This window comes from Diaphorina citri, unplaced genomic scaffold (assembly GCF_000475195.1).
Source record: "Diaphorina citri unplaced genomic scaffold, Diaci psyllid genome assembly version 1.1 scaffold853, whole genome shotgun sequence".
NCBI classification, from domain to species: domain Eukaryota; kingdom Metazoa; phylum Arthropoda; class Insecta; order Hemiptera; family Psyllidae; genus Diaphorina; species Diaphorina citri.
In genome coordinates, this window is record NW_007378285.1 from 66545 (window position 1) to 83533 (window position 16989).

The 16989-nt window shown below is 41.8% G+C and overlaps 3 protein-coding genes across 8 annotated transcripts in view; 1 reads left to right on the forward strand and 2 right to left on the reverse strand.

The window, feature by feature from the left end:
• The window catches only part of LOC103512567 (guanine deaminase-like), a 15073-nt gene extending 8482 nt beyond the window's left edge, over nt 1-6591 (reverse strand). For all 6 annotated transcript variants that reach the window (XR_003392422.1, XR_003392421.1, XR_003392420.1 and 3 more), the window contains exons 1-3: nt 6460-6591; nt 5984-6199; nt 5636-5789 (exon numbers count right to left, since the gene is read on the reverse strand). Coding sequence is in view for 2 of the 6 variants with exons in the window: in XM_026826006.1 (XP_026681807.1) it covers nt 5636-5789; nt 5984-6199; nt 6460-6552 (463 nt within the window). In the remaining 4 variants the exon portion in view is untranslated. The remainder of the gene's footprint in view (nt 1-5635; nt 5790-5983; nt 6200-6459) is intronic.
• A 404-nt stretch (nt 6592-6995) lies between these two features.
• LOC113468797 (guanine deaminase-like) lies at nt 6996-8262 on the reverse strand. The gene is made up of 3 exons (XM_026826007.1): nt 8144-8262; nt 7387-7602; nt 6996-7196 (listed from the first exon to the last, which is right to left on the reverse strand). Exons 1-3 carry the CDS (start codon nt 8234-8236, stop codon nt 7011-7013), a joined length of 495 nt encoding a protein of 164 aa, XP_026681808.1. The 5' UTR covers nt 8237-8262; the 3' UTR covers nt 6996-7010.
• Nucleotides 8263-10628: 2366 nt separating this feature from the next.
• Nucleotides 10629-12812, forward strand: LOC103512569 (collagen alpha-1(X) chain-like). Its single transcript, XM_008477343.2, has 4 exons — nt 10629-10699; nt 11245-11456; nt 12080-12247; nt 12596-12812. Exons 1-4 carry the CDS (start codon nt 10629-10631, stop codon nt 12751-12753), a joined length of 609 nt encoding a protein of 202 aa, XP_008475565.2. The 3' UTR covers nt 12754-12812.
• The last annotated feature ends 4177 nt before the right edge of the window (nt 12813-16989 follow it).

The window sequence follows — 16989 nt, forward strand, 5'->3', positions numbered from 1 at the left end:
ATAATAATAATAATAATAATAATAATAATAATAATAATAATAATAATAATAATAATGCCGCCAGTTTCGCTAGTTTCCCCATGACCAAAACTTTGAACAGGTTTGAATCGAAGGCCAGTGGAGGGTCTCCAAGCTACAGGGTGACGGAACACAAACTGTCTGACAGACCGTGGATGGACTCACAAATCCAGGTCTGACAGACCGTGGATGGACTCACAACCCTAGGTCTGACAGACCGTCTTAACGTGTGTGGCAGAAAAAGCTCGAGACTTAGGTTTGTGAGACTGAGAGAGAGAGAGAAAAAAAAAGTGGTAGGATGACAAATTAGGGTAGAAGGTCTCTATTATTCGGTTACTTCCTCTGATTAAAGTTGTTGGAATGCAAGAGTCGGGACTGTCGAGCTTAACGATATAGAGTTCAATATGAGCGTTCCGGAAACCAATCACTCGATTGGGCTTCCGACAGCCTAGTTTTTTCCTCGGTGTGGTCTGTCGTGTGAGCATGACTTACCAATGTTTACGTGACTTACCAATGTTCCTCGTGTGAGCGTGACTTACCTACGTTTACGTTCTTATCCAACAGTCTCATTGTGTCACACACTCCACTCTGCAGGAAACAATTGGAACTGGGACAATGTATAATGGACGCTCCATGCTTTCTGATCACATCTAATTCCTCATCATCTAGGTGAATTCCATGTGCCAGGAGCGTCTGTCAATAGAATAGAATAGAATAGAATGGATTTTTTTCTCAAGAGATTACATTACTTTCCTTCCTATAGGATAGGGAAAGTAAAAACTGCTCACTGCTCAGTTGTTGGTTGAAAAAATAAATAAAAAAAAACAGCTATAGCGTCAAAACGGTTAGAGATGTTGTAAAAATTAGGGTAAAAGAACACTCAAATAAGCATCATTCAATAGGATAAGGAAAGTCGTGTGATGTTCACACCAGATTTTTTTTAATCTGTAATTTTGTAGCTGAGACACATTGTTAGGTATTGGGTAGGTAGGCACTTACTTTCCCATCTTCTACAGCTAGGGCACATCGTTCCAGATACTGGATCGCGTCCGTATCTGTATTCCAGTGTATAGCAGAACCAATATAGAGATCCATCTGAGAACATAGAAGAGAGCAGCCGATTACGATATGGGTGGGTTTCACCAACCTTCTTTTCAGCCCCTAACAGCATGCTAGCTTGACACAACAGGCTGTTGGCTTTTTTTTTTTTAAGAGGTTTGACAGAGGGAACTGTAACTGCTATGGTCTTATCGTCCCGAAATCGAAGAGAGAAGGAAGACAGGATTGTCTCTTTCGTTCTCATCCTATCACTCCTTTCCCCCTCCTTTCTCACCCTTTCTGTCTCTCTCCTCTTCCTTTCTACCCCTCTCTCTCTCTCTCACTACTCTTTTCACATCACCATACTTTATCTTCGAAGGCTAAAAAAAATCGCTAACGAAAGAAATATTATGTTGATGGAGATATATCTTTTTTTTTTTAAGAGGTTTGACAGAGGGAACTGTAACTGCTATGGTCTTATCGTCCCGAAATCGAAGAGAGAAGGAAGACAGGAAAAAATCTGACCAGGCCAGGATTCGAACCCAGCTCCTCCAGGTCCAAAAACAACATTCCTCACCTTGTTCGTGAGAAGTCCGGCGCGTTCGTATATCTCCGTATAACTTCGACAAGTCGGGTTCATTCCCTTCACTGTAGCGATTTCGTCCAGGTTTTCCGACAGGTGTGTTTGAATCGGCAGATCGTACTTGCGGGCCATCTCGGCTAGACCAGTCATCAAAGGCATGTCACATGTGACCGCGAATCGGGGCGTTATGATTGGCTGAACCGTGCAATACTGTCGGGCCAACCAGAAAGTTTAAAGACTTTGTTTTATTGTTTTTAAGAGGTTTGACAGAGGGAACTGTAACTGCTAGGTGGTCCGCGAGAAATCATGAAATTCAAAAGTGGTCCGTGGCTTGAGAAAGTTTGGGAACCCCTGCTCCAGAGTGAAATGTAAATGAGAAATATAAGTAAGAGGGAGAGGGATAGAATGAGATTAAGAAAGAAAGCGCACAAGAGTAGGTGTGAAGGTGTGAGAGAGATAGAGATAGAGAAAAAAACTATAGTAAGACCTAAGACAAACGAGACGGAGAGAGTGAATGGGAGTAAAAAAGAGAGAGGAAGTGAGAGGGAATGAGGAAATAAAAAATAAAAACAGCGAGAGAGAGAGAGATATTGTGTTAGCATGAAAAATAGGAAGGAGAGGGATGGAGAATAAGAGTAAGAGAGATAGAATAAAACCCGTATAGTAAGAATAGTAAAGAGGGAGGAAGTGAGAGGGAATGAGGAAATAAAAACAGCGAGAGAGAGAGAGAGAGAGAGAGAGAGAGAGTAGTTAGTAGATGAATCGGAGTCAGAGAGAAATAGTGGACGTAAGAGAGAGAGGGAGCGAGAGAGAGATATTGTGTTAGCATGAAAAATAGGAAGGAGAGGGATGGAGAATAAGAGTAAGAGAGATAGAATGAAACCCGTATAGTAAGAATAGTAAAGAGGGAGGAAGTGAGATGGAATAATCTTTTCTACGAAGGAGGGAGCGAGAGGGAAGTATGTTTCTATGAGGGAGGGAGTGAGATGGAATGAGGAAATAATTCAGCGAGAGAGAGAAAACACAATATTGTGATGGCATGAAAAAGATAAGACCTGAAGACAGAGAGAGAGAATGGTAGGAGTATTAAACAAGAGGGAGGGAGCGAGAGGGGATGAGGAAAATTATAAACAAGAAGAGAGAGAGGGATAAGTAGTCTTTTGATTCTTTTCAGTGGAATACTCAATGAGTCAGACCCTAAAACATGTAGGTACCTAAATCACTACCACCTCTATACAAAGTAATCTTTCACAATTTCACATCTCATTCATACTGTAATATAAGTTTTTTTTTTGACGTAGGTAGGAACTCGTAGCAGCAGTGGCGTAGCGTGGTCTAAAGTCAAGTGTAAGGCGTGTAGGGCACTAATTTCCATCATCATGCACATTACTACATAAGTTATGTTAGAATCAAGGTTGAATCACCTATACTATTGTCGTTAAATGGTAAGTAAGGAGTGAGAATGCCTATACTTTGGAGCTTCCACCCCATCGTCAATATACTGACCGAAGGCCTCCACAGGCGAAACCTCACGGTGGGCCCGCGAAAAGGTAACACAGAAATCGTACTGACCATTACAAAGTTCCAAACAGAAAGAAGGACCACTGCCAAGCTTAGAGAGAAATTACTGATAAAGAAACAAGATAAGGTTTTGAAAATTTACTCGTTATTCGTGGAACAATGTCAAAATTGAACAGAAATAATTTACAAAATTTAACAGAAATAATACTATACCACTTACGTGACAATGTTTGAGTTTGAGGGGGTAAACCTAGGTTTTCCTGGTAAAACCGAGAATTTAGAAGGGAAATCTTATATTATAACTAGCGCTGGCATTAGAATCCAGGTTGAATCACCTATCCTATACTATTGTCGTTAAATGGTAAGCAAGAGGGAGTGAGAATGCCTACACTTTGGAGCTTCCGCCCCACCGTCAATCTACTGACCGAAGGTCCCCACAGGCGAAACCTCACGGTGGGCCCCCGAAAAGGTAACACACAGACAGTCTGAAATTAGTGGCCGGCATTAGAATCCAGGTTGAATCATCTATACTATTGCCGTTAAATGGTAAGTAAGGGGGAGTGAGAATGCCTATACTTTGGAGCTTCCGCCCCACCGTCAATCTACTGACCGAAGGTCCCCACAGGCGAAACCTCACGGTGGGCCCCCGAAAAGGTAACACAGAAATCGTAGGTACTGACCATTACAAAGTTCCAAACAGAAAGAAGGACCACTGCCAAGCTTAGAGAGAAATTACTGATAAAGAAACAATATAAGGTTTCGTTCCTCGATTCGCTGCGCTGTCAACGCTGGACCATCAGGCAATGTTTGTAGATACCTTCTCGCGGAAGTGGGATTTTTCTCTAGCCTGGGTCTTTCCCCCTCCTCCACTTCTTCCGCGCGTCCTACATCATCTGAATTCAGCAGGGAGGAAGTGAGAGGAAATGAGGATGTAAAAAATAAAAACAGCGAGAGAGAGAGAGAGAGAGAGTAGTTAGTAGATGAATCGGAGTCAGAGAGAAATAGTGGACGTAAGAGAGAGAGAGAGGGAGCGAGAGAGAGAGATATTGTGTTAGCATGAAAAATAGGAAAGAGAGGGATGGAGAATAAGAGTAAGAGAGATAGAATAAAACCCGTATAGTAAGAATAGTAAAGAGGGAGGAAGTGAGATGGAATAATCTTTGCTACGAAGGAGGGAGCGAGAGGGAAGTATGTTTCTATGAGGGAGGGAGTGAGATGGAATGAGGAAATAATTCAGCGAGAGAGAGAAAATAACAGAAATAATTTACAAAATTTAACAGAAATAATACTATACCACTTACGTGTCGTGACAATGTTTGAGTTTGAGGGGGTAAACCTAGGTTTTCCTGGTAAAACCGAGAATTTAGAAGGGAAATCTTATATTATAACTAGTATAAGGTTTTGAAAATTTACTCGTTATTCGTGGAACAATGTCAAAATTTAACAGAAATAATACTATACCACTTACGTTTCGTGACAATGTTTGAGTTTGAGGGGGTAAACCTAGGTTTTCCTGGTAAAACCGAGAATTTAGAAGGGAAATCTTATATTATAACTAGCTGAATTCCGTCGCCATTCCGAGGCATGGCCAAACTTGTAGAAAAGGCATGGCCGAACTTGTAGAAAATATTCAGCTAGTATGTCATAATGTCACCCTAGCTTCTACTTATACATTTCCCGGTATGAGTACAGGAATATTCTAGGTTTTACCGGGAAATCCTAGGTTCACCCGCTTTCCGGGCTTATCCCGTAAATTTATAGATACCTACCTACCTCCGTTTGGCACTTCCTAAAATAAGATTTCGCACTTCCCGATTTTTAGATAAATAAATTTAAGAAAAGATTTTTTTTTTTTTTTAGGTAGGACCTCGTTACCTCGTACCTGTACGACCGAATATTAAGAAGAGAGGCGAGAGACTGAGAAATCATTGATGAGAAAGAAATAAAATTATCAATGAATACTCATACAACTTACAACTGTATGTACAATATAATGTAATAAAATATAATACCTATTACATAAGAAGTAGGTAAATACCTACCTGCATAGTTGCAACCAGTGATTATATAATTTATATTACTCACATGGGGTTTGAAAATTCACCTACCTATGTAATAGATCAGTTGCGCTTACTTGGGTGATGTTTCAAAGTTATAGAGCAGGAAAAATGAGGACCAACAGAATTTTTCTTTTTCTCCTACGACTTCTACAAACAAAAAAAACAAAACAAAACAAAAAATAGTGGTAGGGTGACGAATTAGGGTAGAAGGTCTCTATTATTCGGTTACTTCCTCTGATTAAAGTTGTTGGAATGCAAGAGTCGAGACTGTCGAGCTTAACGATATAGAGTTCAATATGAGCGTTCCGGAAACCAATCACTCGATTGGACTTCCGACACCCTAGTTTTTTTTTCCTCGGTGTGGTCTGTCGTGTGAGCATGACTTACCAATGTTCCTCGTGTGAGCGTGACTTACCAATGTTTACGTTCTTATCCAACAGTCTTATCGTGTCACACACTCCACTCTGCAGGAAACAATTGGAACTAGGACAATGTATAATGGACGCTCCATGCTTTCTGATCACATCTAATTCCTCATCATCTAGGTGAATTCCATGTGCCAGGAGCGTCTGTCAATAGAATAGAATAGAATGGATTTTTTTCTCAAGAGGTTTGATAGATTACATTACTTTCCTTCCTATAGGATAGGGAAAGTAAAAACTGCTCACTGCTCAGTTGTTGGTTGAAAAAATAAATAAAAAAAAATCTGACCAGGCCAGGATTCGAACCCAGCTCCTCCAGGCCCAAAAACAACATTCCTCACCTTGTTCGTGAGAAGTCCGGCGCGTTCGTATATCTCCGTATAACTTCGACAAGTCGGGTTCATTCCCTTCACCGTAGCGATTTCGTCCAGGTTTTCCGACAGGTGTGTTTGAATCGGCAGATCGTACTTGCGGGCCATCTCGGCTAGACCAGTCATCAAAGGCATGTCACATGTGACCGCGAATCGGGGCGTTATGATTGGCTGAACCGTGGAATACTGTCGGACCAACCAGAAAGTTTTAAGACTTTGTTTTTAAGAGGTTTGACAGAGGGAACTGTAACTGCTAGGGTCTTATCGTCCCGAAATCGAAGAGAGAAGGAAGACAGGATAGGAGGAAAGCCAGCCGTTCCGAGAACGAACATTATCCCATCAGGATAAAATCCGCCCCGGGCGGGAATCGAACCCGCTGTCTGTCTGTTTGTTCCCATAGAAGGACTTGTCCAAACCTGTTCGACATATCAAATTTTTTCACTTACGTTTTTCTTCCTCATCTCCTCAACAAATCGTTCAGTCTCCTGTAGTGATTCCTGAACAGTCTCACGGTAGTACGACTCACAGTTTACCGTCATGTTCACCTTGCCCACATATCCTCTTTGACCTTAAAATCATTAAACAATAAAAACATTTAAACAATAGGTGAATTATGACATTTAAAACAAATACCTACATATCATATTAAAAACTAGTATAAAATATAAATCTTACTTATTTTTGAGAGTTCATTGCAGCGGTCGTTACATAAATTTTATTAGACTTACTTTATCATGGATTCATGGACAGCTGATTACAAAAGAAACTTCCGTCTTTCTTCTGTGAACTTTTAGTGTCTCTCGCGGCTGTTCTACTACCTAACCTCTTCTGGGCTTTTAAAGTTGTTGGAATGCAAGAGTCGGGACTGTCGAGCTTAACGATATAGAGTTCAATATGAGCGTTCCGGAAACCAATCACTCGATTGGGCTTCCGACAGCCTAGTTTTTTCCTCGGTGTGGTCTGTCGTGTGAGCATGACTTACCAATGTTTACGTGACTTACCAATGTTCCTCGTGTGAGCGTGACTTACCTACGTTTACGTTCTTATCCAACAGTCTCATTGTGTCACACACTCCACTCTGCAGGAAACAATTGGAACTGGGACAATGTATAATGGACGCTCCATGCTTTCTGATCACATCTAATTCCTCATCATCTAGGTGAATTCCATGTGCCAGGAGCGTCTGTCAATAGAATAGAATAGAATAGAATGGATTTTTTTCTCAAGAGATTACATTACTTTCCTTCCTATAGGATAGGGAAAGTAAAAACTGCTCACTGCTCAGTTGTTGGTTGAAAAAATAAATAAAAAAAAATCTGACCAGGCCAGGATTCGAACCCAGCTCCTCCAGGTCCAAAAACAACATTCCTCACCTTGTTCGTGAGAAGTCCGGCGCGTTCGTATATCTCCGTATAACTTCGACAAGTCGGGTTCATTCCCTTCACTGTAGCGATTTCGTCCAGGTTTTCCGACAGGTGTGTTTGAATCGGCAGATCGTACTTGCGGGCCATCTCGGCTAGACCAGTCATCAAAGGCATGTCACATGTGACCGCGAATCGGGGCGTTATGATTGGCTGAACCGTGGAATACTGTCGGACCAACCAGAAAGTTTTAAGACTTTGTTTTTAAGAGGTTTGACAGAGGGAACTGTAACTGCTAGGGTCTTATCGTCCCGAAATCGAAGAGAGAGGGAAGACAGGACAAGAGGAATGCCAGCCGTTCCGAGAACGAACAATATCCCATCAGGATAAAATCCGCCCCGGGCGGGAATCGAACCCGCGGCCTAGCGGAACGAACATTATCCCATCAGGATAAAATCCGCCCCGGGCGGGAATCGAACCCGCTGTCTGTCTGTTTGTTCCCATAGAAGGACTTGTCCAAACCTGTTCGACATATCAAATTTTTTCACTTACGTTTTTCTTCCTCATCTCCTCAACAAATCGTTCAGTCTCCTGTAGTGATTCCTGAACAGTCTCACGGTAGTACGAGATATTACGATAGTACCTAATAAAAAGGACTATTGTATTCGCTTCGGGGTCATCTGTCTGTGTGTCTGTCTGTCTGTTCCCATAGAAGGACTTATCCAAACCTGTTCGACCACGACCTATATATCAAATTTTTTTCACTTACGTTTTTCTTCCTCATCTCCTCAACAAATCGTTCAGTCTCCTGTAGTGATTCCTGACCAGTCTCACCGTAATACGACTCACAGTTTACTGTCATGTTCACTTTGCCCACATATCCTCTTTGACCTTAAAATCATTAAACAATAAAAACATTTAAACAATAGGAGAATTATGACATTTAAAACAAATACCTACATATCATATTAAAAACTAGTATAAAATATAAATCTTACTTATTTTTGAGAGTTCATTGCCTTGCCCACATATCCTCTTTGACCTTAAAATCATTAAACAATAAAAACATTTAAACAATAGGTGAATTATGACATTTAAAACAAATACCTACATATCATATTAAAAACTAGTATAAAATATAAATCTTACTTATTTTTGAGAGTTCATTGCAGCGGTCGTTACATAAATTTTATTAGACTTACTTTATCATGGATTCATGGACAGCTGATTACAAAAGAAACTTCCGTCTTTCTTCTGTGAACTTTTAGTGTCTCTCGCGGCTGTTCTACTACCTAACCTCTTCTGGGCTTTAACGAGTGTGTATGACAAAGAAGTCTAATTAAAAACTAGATTAGGGAGCAACAAAACATTTAAACACTAAATCCCAAAAAATATTAAACAAATTACCAGATGTACCTACTCAAGTACTTACAGGTAGGCTTGCCAAACGTCCCGAATTGGCCGGGACAGTCCCGAATTTCAGGGGGTGTCCCGGCGTCCCGTTCAGTTTTTCATTTTGGCGTTCCAGATACTCGATCGCGTCCGTATCTGTATTCCAGTGTATAGCAGAACCAATATAGAGATCCATCTGAAAACATATAGAAGAGAGCAGCCGATTACGATATGGGTGGGTTTCACCAACCTTCTTTTCAGCCCCTAACAGCATGCTAACTTGACACAACAGGCTGTTAGCTTGATAGGCCTTCTAAAGACTAAAAAAAAAAAAACACTAATAGAACCCAAGGAAAGGAAAAGGATAGATTTGTATGAGGTACCTACCTACCTTTTTTTTCTACAAGCAAACTACGCAAAATACAAGCAAACGACGCAAAATACAAGCAAACAACGCAAAATACAAGCAAACTACGCAAAATACAAGCAAACGACGCAAAATACAAGCAAACTACGCAAAATAGTCGAGTGATAAAAATTGGATCTGACTATGACCCTACTGTTTGTTGAATGAGACATAACTGAATAATGTTCAGTGTGCATTGCACATACATAGGTAGGTTTTACAGATAAGTATATTGCGCAGAACATCATTCAAGATAACTAGGTAATATATAGGTAACTATACTCCGTCCAGATGAATGTGAGAGCAAGAAGTCATTGACCCAAAATGAAGGAACCAATCAGAATACGAGCATTCCTTGCATTGTTGCGATCAAGGTAAAGGTCTGTTTTTATAAACTCTCTCTCTCTCTCTCTCTCTCTCTCTCTCTCTCTCTCTCTCTCTCCCTGACAGATTTGTATGAGGTACCTACCTTTTTTTCTACAAGCGAACTACGCAAAATACAAGCGAACTACGCAAAATACAAGCAAACTACGCAAAATACAAGCGAACTACGCAAAATACAAGCAAACTACGCAAAATACAAGCGAACTACGCAAAATAGTCGAGTGATAAAAATTGGATCTGACTATGACCCTACTGTTTTTGTTGAATGAGACATAACTGAATAATGTTCAGTGTGCATTGCACATAGGTAGGTTTTACAGATAAGTATATTGCGCAGAACATCATTCAAGATAACTAGGTAATATATAGGTAACTCTACTCCGTCCAGATGAATGTGAGAGCAAGGAGTCATTGACCCAAAATGAAGGAACCAATCAGAATGCGAGAATTCCTTGCATTGTTGCGATTAAGGTAAAGGTCTGTTTTTATAAACCCTCTCTCTCTATTAAAAAGCAGAGGTAGCTTCGATCTGTAACCTTTTTTTTCAAGAGGTGGAATCACTGTGCAATGTGGGAGGAAGCACTGTGCAATGTACCTTCCTCTTTTAAAGATTTTCTACCGTTGCAGCATAGGTATCTTCGATCTGTAACCTTTTTTTACTTTCTATTACTACAGTATAGCGGAGCTATACTAGTAATGAAAGTATTGCAATCGGTCCAAATTTTCAAAATCGGGAAATGGTTGGAAATATCCGTGTTTTGACCCTGATTCAAAAAAGTGGTTTTTAGCCCATGGTCTGTACGTTACGTACGTACGTACTACAGGTTTAAATGGGAAAAAGTAGAACAAAAAAGTAGTTTTTTTTTTTCAAGAGGTCGAATTACTGTGCAATGTACCTTCCTCTTTTAAAGATTTTCTACCGTTGCACCTTTGATATGTTTGGCAACGTAGCTTACTTTTTTGATGACTCCTTGCTCTCACATTCATCTGGACGGAGAATAGGTATATCTATTTGCCATCAGTGATGTGTCGTGAAATGTTCAAAAGGGGAACCTATAAATTAAGATACAGTATGCCGATTTGCTGGTCGTCTCATGTCGGCTATTCAAGCTCGGACCGTCAGAAAAGTGTGTTGCAGAAAAAGCTTCAGACTCAGGTCCAAGCAAGTTTAATTTGTTGATTGTGCATTTAGTTTGTCTATTATGCTCGCCATTCACGCTCAGATCGTCTGAAAGACCCCCGTGGTCTGTAAAAAAAAGAAGAAAAAAAATCGTGTGCTGACAGCACGTTCACGCGGTACGAAACGTATTGTTCCAACAAAGAAAAATTCGAAAAAATTGTAACTTCGAACGAAGAAAATTCATGCAGTGAGCGAGCTGTAAATTCAACACCTCACTGAACTACAGTCGAACCTGTCTAAATGGGAATCCAAGGGACTGACAATTTTTTCCCACTTATCCAGGTTTCCCAGTTAAAAAAATGTCCTACTTAGAGAGGTTGCCATGAAGGGGCCACGATTTTTTTCCCAGTTATCCAGGTTTCCCACTTATCCAGGTTTCCCAGTTAAAAAAGTGTCCTACTTAGAGAGGTTGCCATGAAGGGACCACGGTTTTTTTTTCCCAGCTACCCAGGTTTCCCACTTAGACGAGGTTCGACTGTACTACTTGTTTTCTTTGGTCAATTTTCAGGACTCGTCTCCTCCCGATCATCATTTCTGTCATCTTGGGAACATCCTCGGGTCAGGATGACAACGACATTGCCACCTTGGTGACTGCCGACAATGCCGCCAATACAATCAACAATGCCGCCAATACAATCGACAATGCCGCCAATACAACGGACACGATTGATTTGGTAGAGGAATCAGTTGGTGATGAGGGAAACCAGACCAGACCAAGTGGTGAGAGAATTCGTTTTTCTTTTCGGTTCCTTTCGGAGGTCAATTTGTCAACTCCAACAACACGTTGCTCCCAAAGCATATTCTATGCTGTCAGTTAAAATGCGTAGTGTCCCGTGGCAGCCAACGCAACGGTTCGCTATCACGCCAAAAGAGGTCAAACGAGCTTCAAGAGGGGAAAATACCGAGAGCAAAACATGACTTTTCATAACTTGACAGTAAATAAATCTCACAAATCTCAAGGTTAGAAGTCCAAAACGCAGCCCCCACAGTTCCGCTACTCAAGTTCATCTACATACCATATTTCAGGTCTGTTTTTCATTCCGACGTGGGTGCGATGCGAACCCGACGCGTGTTTTTCATTCCACTTCCCCTACTTTAGCGTCAACGCTCAAAGCAGATGTACTACCCTCCACGCGAACTGTCCTTGCGGAGGAATTTTTATAAAAGAAAATTCGGTGGGGTTTCATACTGACTAGCGTCTGATGCAGTGTTTGCACTCTTCAGCTGTGTCCACATAGTCGACCCTCGATCGACGAGGTGAATCTATGTTCACGAGGTAGTGTACGGTTTCAGTTGACGAAGTCGACTATGTGTGGACACAGCCTGTCTATTCTTATTTCCAGGGGAACCGGGAACTCCTGGCGTTCCAGGAGACAGAGGCTATCCGGGGCTACCGGGACCTCAGGGTCAGCCTGGCATGGACGGGACACGAGGAGAGAAAGGGGACAAGGGAGAGCCTGGCCAGGATGGGGTAGGATATGAAGGCCCACCCGGAGCGGAAGGCCCTCCAGGTATGATCATTCTATATCTTTCCAGTTTTATTTTATACGCTTGCCTGGTAAACAGGAGGACGTGGGTTGAATTCCAGCCGAGGTATGGAATTTCACCTCCAATATACCTACCCAGTTTGATCACAATAATAGTAGTAGCCTGCCTACAGTGCTTACTGCTGGAGTAAAGGAACTTTTCAGTCCTGAAAAAGGAAATACTCTAAAAAGGAAAGTTCATTTTTCTCTTTTTTTTCAATAGAAGACAGTAGTTAAAATGGCCTTTTTTCCAGACATCCGATGGCAGGACCCCCTTAAATACGGCCCTGCTATCTCTCTCTAATTATGACCTCTCTATGTTTGTGTTCACAGGCCCCCCTGGCATAGGTATCCCAGGCCGACAGGGAGACAGGGGGGAACCCGGATTTCCAGGACCCGCGGGCCCCCGGGGCCCTCCCGGCCCTGAAGGCTATTGCCAGCCCTGTCAACCCTTCTATCCACCACTGCCACAAGGAAACGAAAAGGGTTAACTGGCCACACAACAGGCAAAAATGAGCAATAGAGATTCGATTCGTGGAACTTAGCACACTCTTGGTCCCTACACGGTTTACGTTTCCCCTCTTATTGCCATACTAAACCACGCTCTAGACTGCGGTTAACGATAGAGTCGCCATTTTTTTTCTCGGTTGATGCGAACAGCTGATTTTTTTTTTTTAAGCAGCTGATTATCCCCACTACGAGATTTTTACCCCCACTCTCTAAATTTCGGTTTACGGTTAGATGTTAAATAAAATACAACAATTATTGACTAATTCATTTATTTATTGGAAGACAAAAATATTTGTAGCCCACCTAAGTTAAGAGTCGTTAGCTCGGAGCGGAGAGTAGAGCAGCTGCCTTGTAAGCTCTAGGTCACGGGTTCGATACCCACGGAGCGGACTTTATCCTAACGGCTGACTAGATAGTTATCTCTTACTATCTTGTCCTCTTCTCTTCCATTTCGAGACGAAAAAAGAACTGTATTAAAGTGCTTTAATTTTAGGTTGGCGTTTTTTAGAAGAGTCAAAAAATAATATTTTTAACTAGGTACCTACCTACCTACCTTTTTTTGTTCAAATACCTACCTGAAAAATGCGTTTTCATTAATTGCACACTTGTTTCACAGTATCTACCTAATCTGCGCATAAATAGGAATTCACAATCATAAGAAATATAGGTACCTACAAGAATCACAATAATCACATTTGATTTCCCGCGCTTAAGGCTGTGTTTATGAACAGGGCTGAGATGAGCTCGGACGAGGTGAGATAGGATATTGTTTCTACAGTTTTGCATTGGAGTGGTACAATATAATGTAATAAAATATAATACCTATTACATAAGAAGTAGGTAAATACCTACCTTCATAGTTGCAACCAGTGATTATGTAATTTATATTACTCACGTGGGGTTTGAAAATTTACCTACCTATGTAATAGAACAGTTGCGCTTACTTGGGTGATGTTTCAAAGTTATAGAGCAGGAAAAATGAGGACCAACAGAATTTTTCTTTTTCTCCTACGACTTCTAGATCCCGAGATAAATCGACTATAAAAATACCGGTAAATCGTGAACTTTGACGTCACGGCATACGCTCCCGTAGGCGATGACGTCACATCAAATGTCCCGAGGCTCCCTCGTAGGCAACACATTAATGTTTTTGTGCGCATTGCGCATACGTTTCTGGGCATTTCTTTCTACTCCTCCGCAAGCGTACTTGCATACTGGCGCTACCTAGCGAGGCAACTGCCTTAAGTCTGACGTCACACATCTTTGAACTCTTTCATTAGAACGGAAAATGAAAATTGAATTTTCGACCTTTTACAGTTATGGAGTTTTGACCTCAGATTTGGATTTTTCCCAAATTTTTACATAGGAATCGACCATTTATTTATAATTTTTACCCATTTGACCTCAGATTTGGATTTCTCACTACTTTATACGTAAGAATCGACTATTTATTAATAATTTTTACCCATTTGCAACTGATCCATTGTAGGTACATACTTACCTAATACCTCCTATACTTCTTCTTAGTAAGAACAGTTGTAGGTACGTGGACTTGTGAACCTTAGTCCGTATCTTCTTCTTCTGGTTCCTCTCCTATCGGAGGTTGAATATTTTCATGGCTATTCTCTCCTTGTCCTTGACAGTCTGGAATATTTCTCCTGTTGTACATTCGAACCATTTCCGCAGATTGCTCGTCCATGATTTTCTTCTTCTTCCTCGTCCTCTTCTTCCCTGAATCTTTCCTTCAATGATGAGTTTTAGCATTCTGTATTTCTGTCTCCGTATACACACCACATATCTCGGCTCTTAATAAGATAATAAGTATTCTTGATTTTTTTTTTCCTTCGACAGACCGGTCTGTCAGACAGTCAGAACGTGTGATGGGAAAAACTTCAGACCTAGGTCTGCAGACTGTCTGAGAGATCTAAATTTTTCTACCACTCACAGAATGTATCGTGAGTGGCATGCATAACGTTGGTGTTTTACCCGCAATCCGGCGACAATCATATGAACCTCATACGTCACAGTGTATATTATACTCTCTAAGATTCTTGGTGACCGGCGTTTGGCGACAAGGTACTCGGATCCTGACTCTCACCCAGAAAGAGTAGGGTGAGTGGCCGGCCTAACTGCGGTCATTGGACTCTATAGATAAGTGACCTACATCTTAGGACTTCCTCTACTGATGATACGTGAACTTTGACCTCTGACAGTTCTAATAGATCACATGTCTTCACCCATAATCCTTGATCCGTTGCGGTATAGATAAGTGACCTATATCTTAGAACTTCCTCTACTGATGATACGTCAACTTTGACCTCTGACAGTTCTAATAGATCACATGTCTTCACCCATAATCCTTGATCCGTTGCGGTTAATTGAAAGGAATTAGAAATTAACTACCGCAGATATTAACACAATACTGGATGGAAGCGCTAGGTCGCGGGTTCGAATTCCGTCAGGGGGCGAATTTCATCCTCAACAGAAAGGTTCCTTCTCGGAACGGCTGGCTTTCTCCTATCCTGTTTTCCCTCCCTCTTTCCTTTCGGGACTATAAGACCTTAGTAGCTGTTACTGAGATTGGAGGGTAACGCGCCTTGTAAGCGCTAAGTCGCGAGTTCCATTAACGCCCGGGGAGAACTTGGTCCTTAGATAAGGTTCGTTCTCGGAACGGCTGGCTTTCTCCTATCCTGTCTCCCTGCTTTTTTCGCTGCATTACAATAAGACCATTCGCAGGACCATTTCACAGTTACAGTTTCCTCTATAAAACCTCCTTTTATTTCTATTATTATTATTATTATTATTATTATTATTATTATTATTTGAATTCGTTTTTCTTTTCTCTTCCTTTCGGAAAACTGAACACTGAGGTCAATTTGTCAACTCCAACAACACGTTGCTCCCAAAGCATATTCTATGCTGTCAGTTAAATACGTAGTGTCCCGTGGCAGCCAACGCAACGGTTCGCTATCGCGCCAAAAGAGGTTAAACGAGCTTCAAGAGGGGAAAATACCGAGAGCAAAACATGACTTTTCATAACTTGACAGTAAATAAATCTCACAAATCTCAAGGTTAGAAGTCCAAAACGCAGCCCCCACAGTTCCGCTTTCCGCTACTCAGGTTCATCTGCATACCATATTTCATTGTCTGCATACCATATTTCATTGACGAGATTTCCTTTTTCCTTCGCAGGTACCAGTGACAACTCCGTCCTGCCCCTGCAGGACAGTGCGGCAGGTTATGCACCCCGCATTGCATCATTGACAAGATTTCCTTTTTCCTTCGCAGGTACCAATGACAACTCCGTCCTGCCCCTGCAGGACAGTGCGGCAGGTTATGCACCCCGCATTGCATGCGCCGATCACCGCTACCGTAGCGGCGAGGATGCGGAGGATTTCGATTTCATCCGGCACTTCCAGTTAGACCGCGGAACCCGGTTTCCGGGCATATACCGGATCCGAGGTTCGAACGGGGTGCAGGTCGCGTACCGACTGATGGAGACTGTGAGAGACCTGGAAATCGCTACCGTAGCGGCGAGGATGCGGAGGATTTCGATTTCATCCGGCACTTCCAGTTAGACCGCGGGACCCGGTTTCCGGGCATATACCGGATCCGAGGTTCGAACGGGGTGCAGGTCGCGTACCGACTGATGGAGACTGTGAGAGACCTGGAAATTCCAGCCTGGTGAGTCGGTGCCAAATGTCGGTTAATATGCCATGTTGGGATGTAAAAATGCCGAAAAACCATGAAACTCTGTTTCGTGTTAATATAGGCCGGGCGGCGGCGTTTCAAACTCTTGACGTTCGCGCGCCTCCCGGCACAATTGATTTTCCTAATTTCCTTTCAGTAATGGAAAACTGGGAACACCTAGACCTTCGATGGTTGGGAATGCGCCATCTTGAATTTCCAATGGTTTAGTACAAGCGTTACCACGCAACCACGCCACCTAGTGGTTGAATTAATTATTTGAAAAGATTTCATCTCCATCCCTTAATTTTATTAATTAGGTGGGAATGTAGGATATAGGATAAGAATGTCAGTTGTTGCTTTTCTTGGATAATTTTAACAATTAAAGTGAAGACATTATGAGAAAATAGAGAGGGGAAATGGGATTCAAAAGAGGGGAAATCGTCTCAGATTTCGAAAGAAAATACGACTTTGGTTTTCAACAACCCCTTTCTTCCGCACGCCAGGCAAATGTTCCCATACGGGGTGCC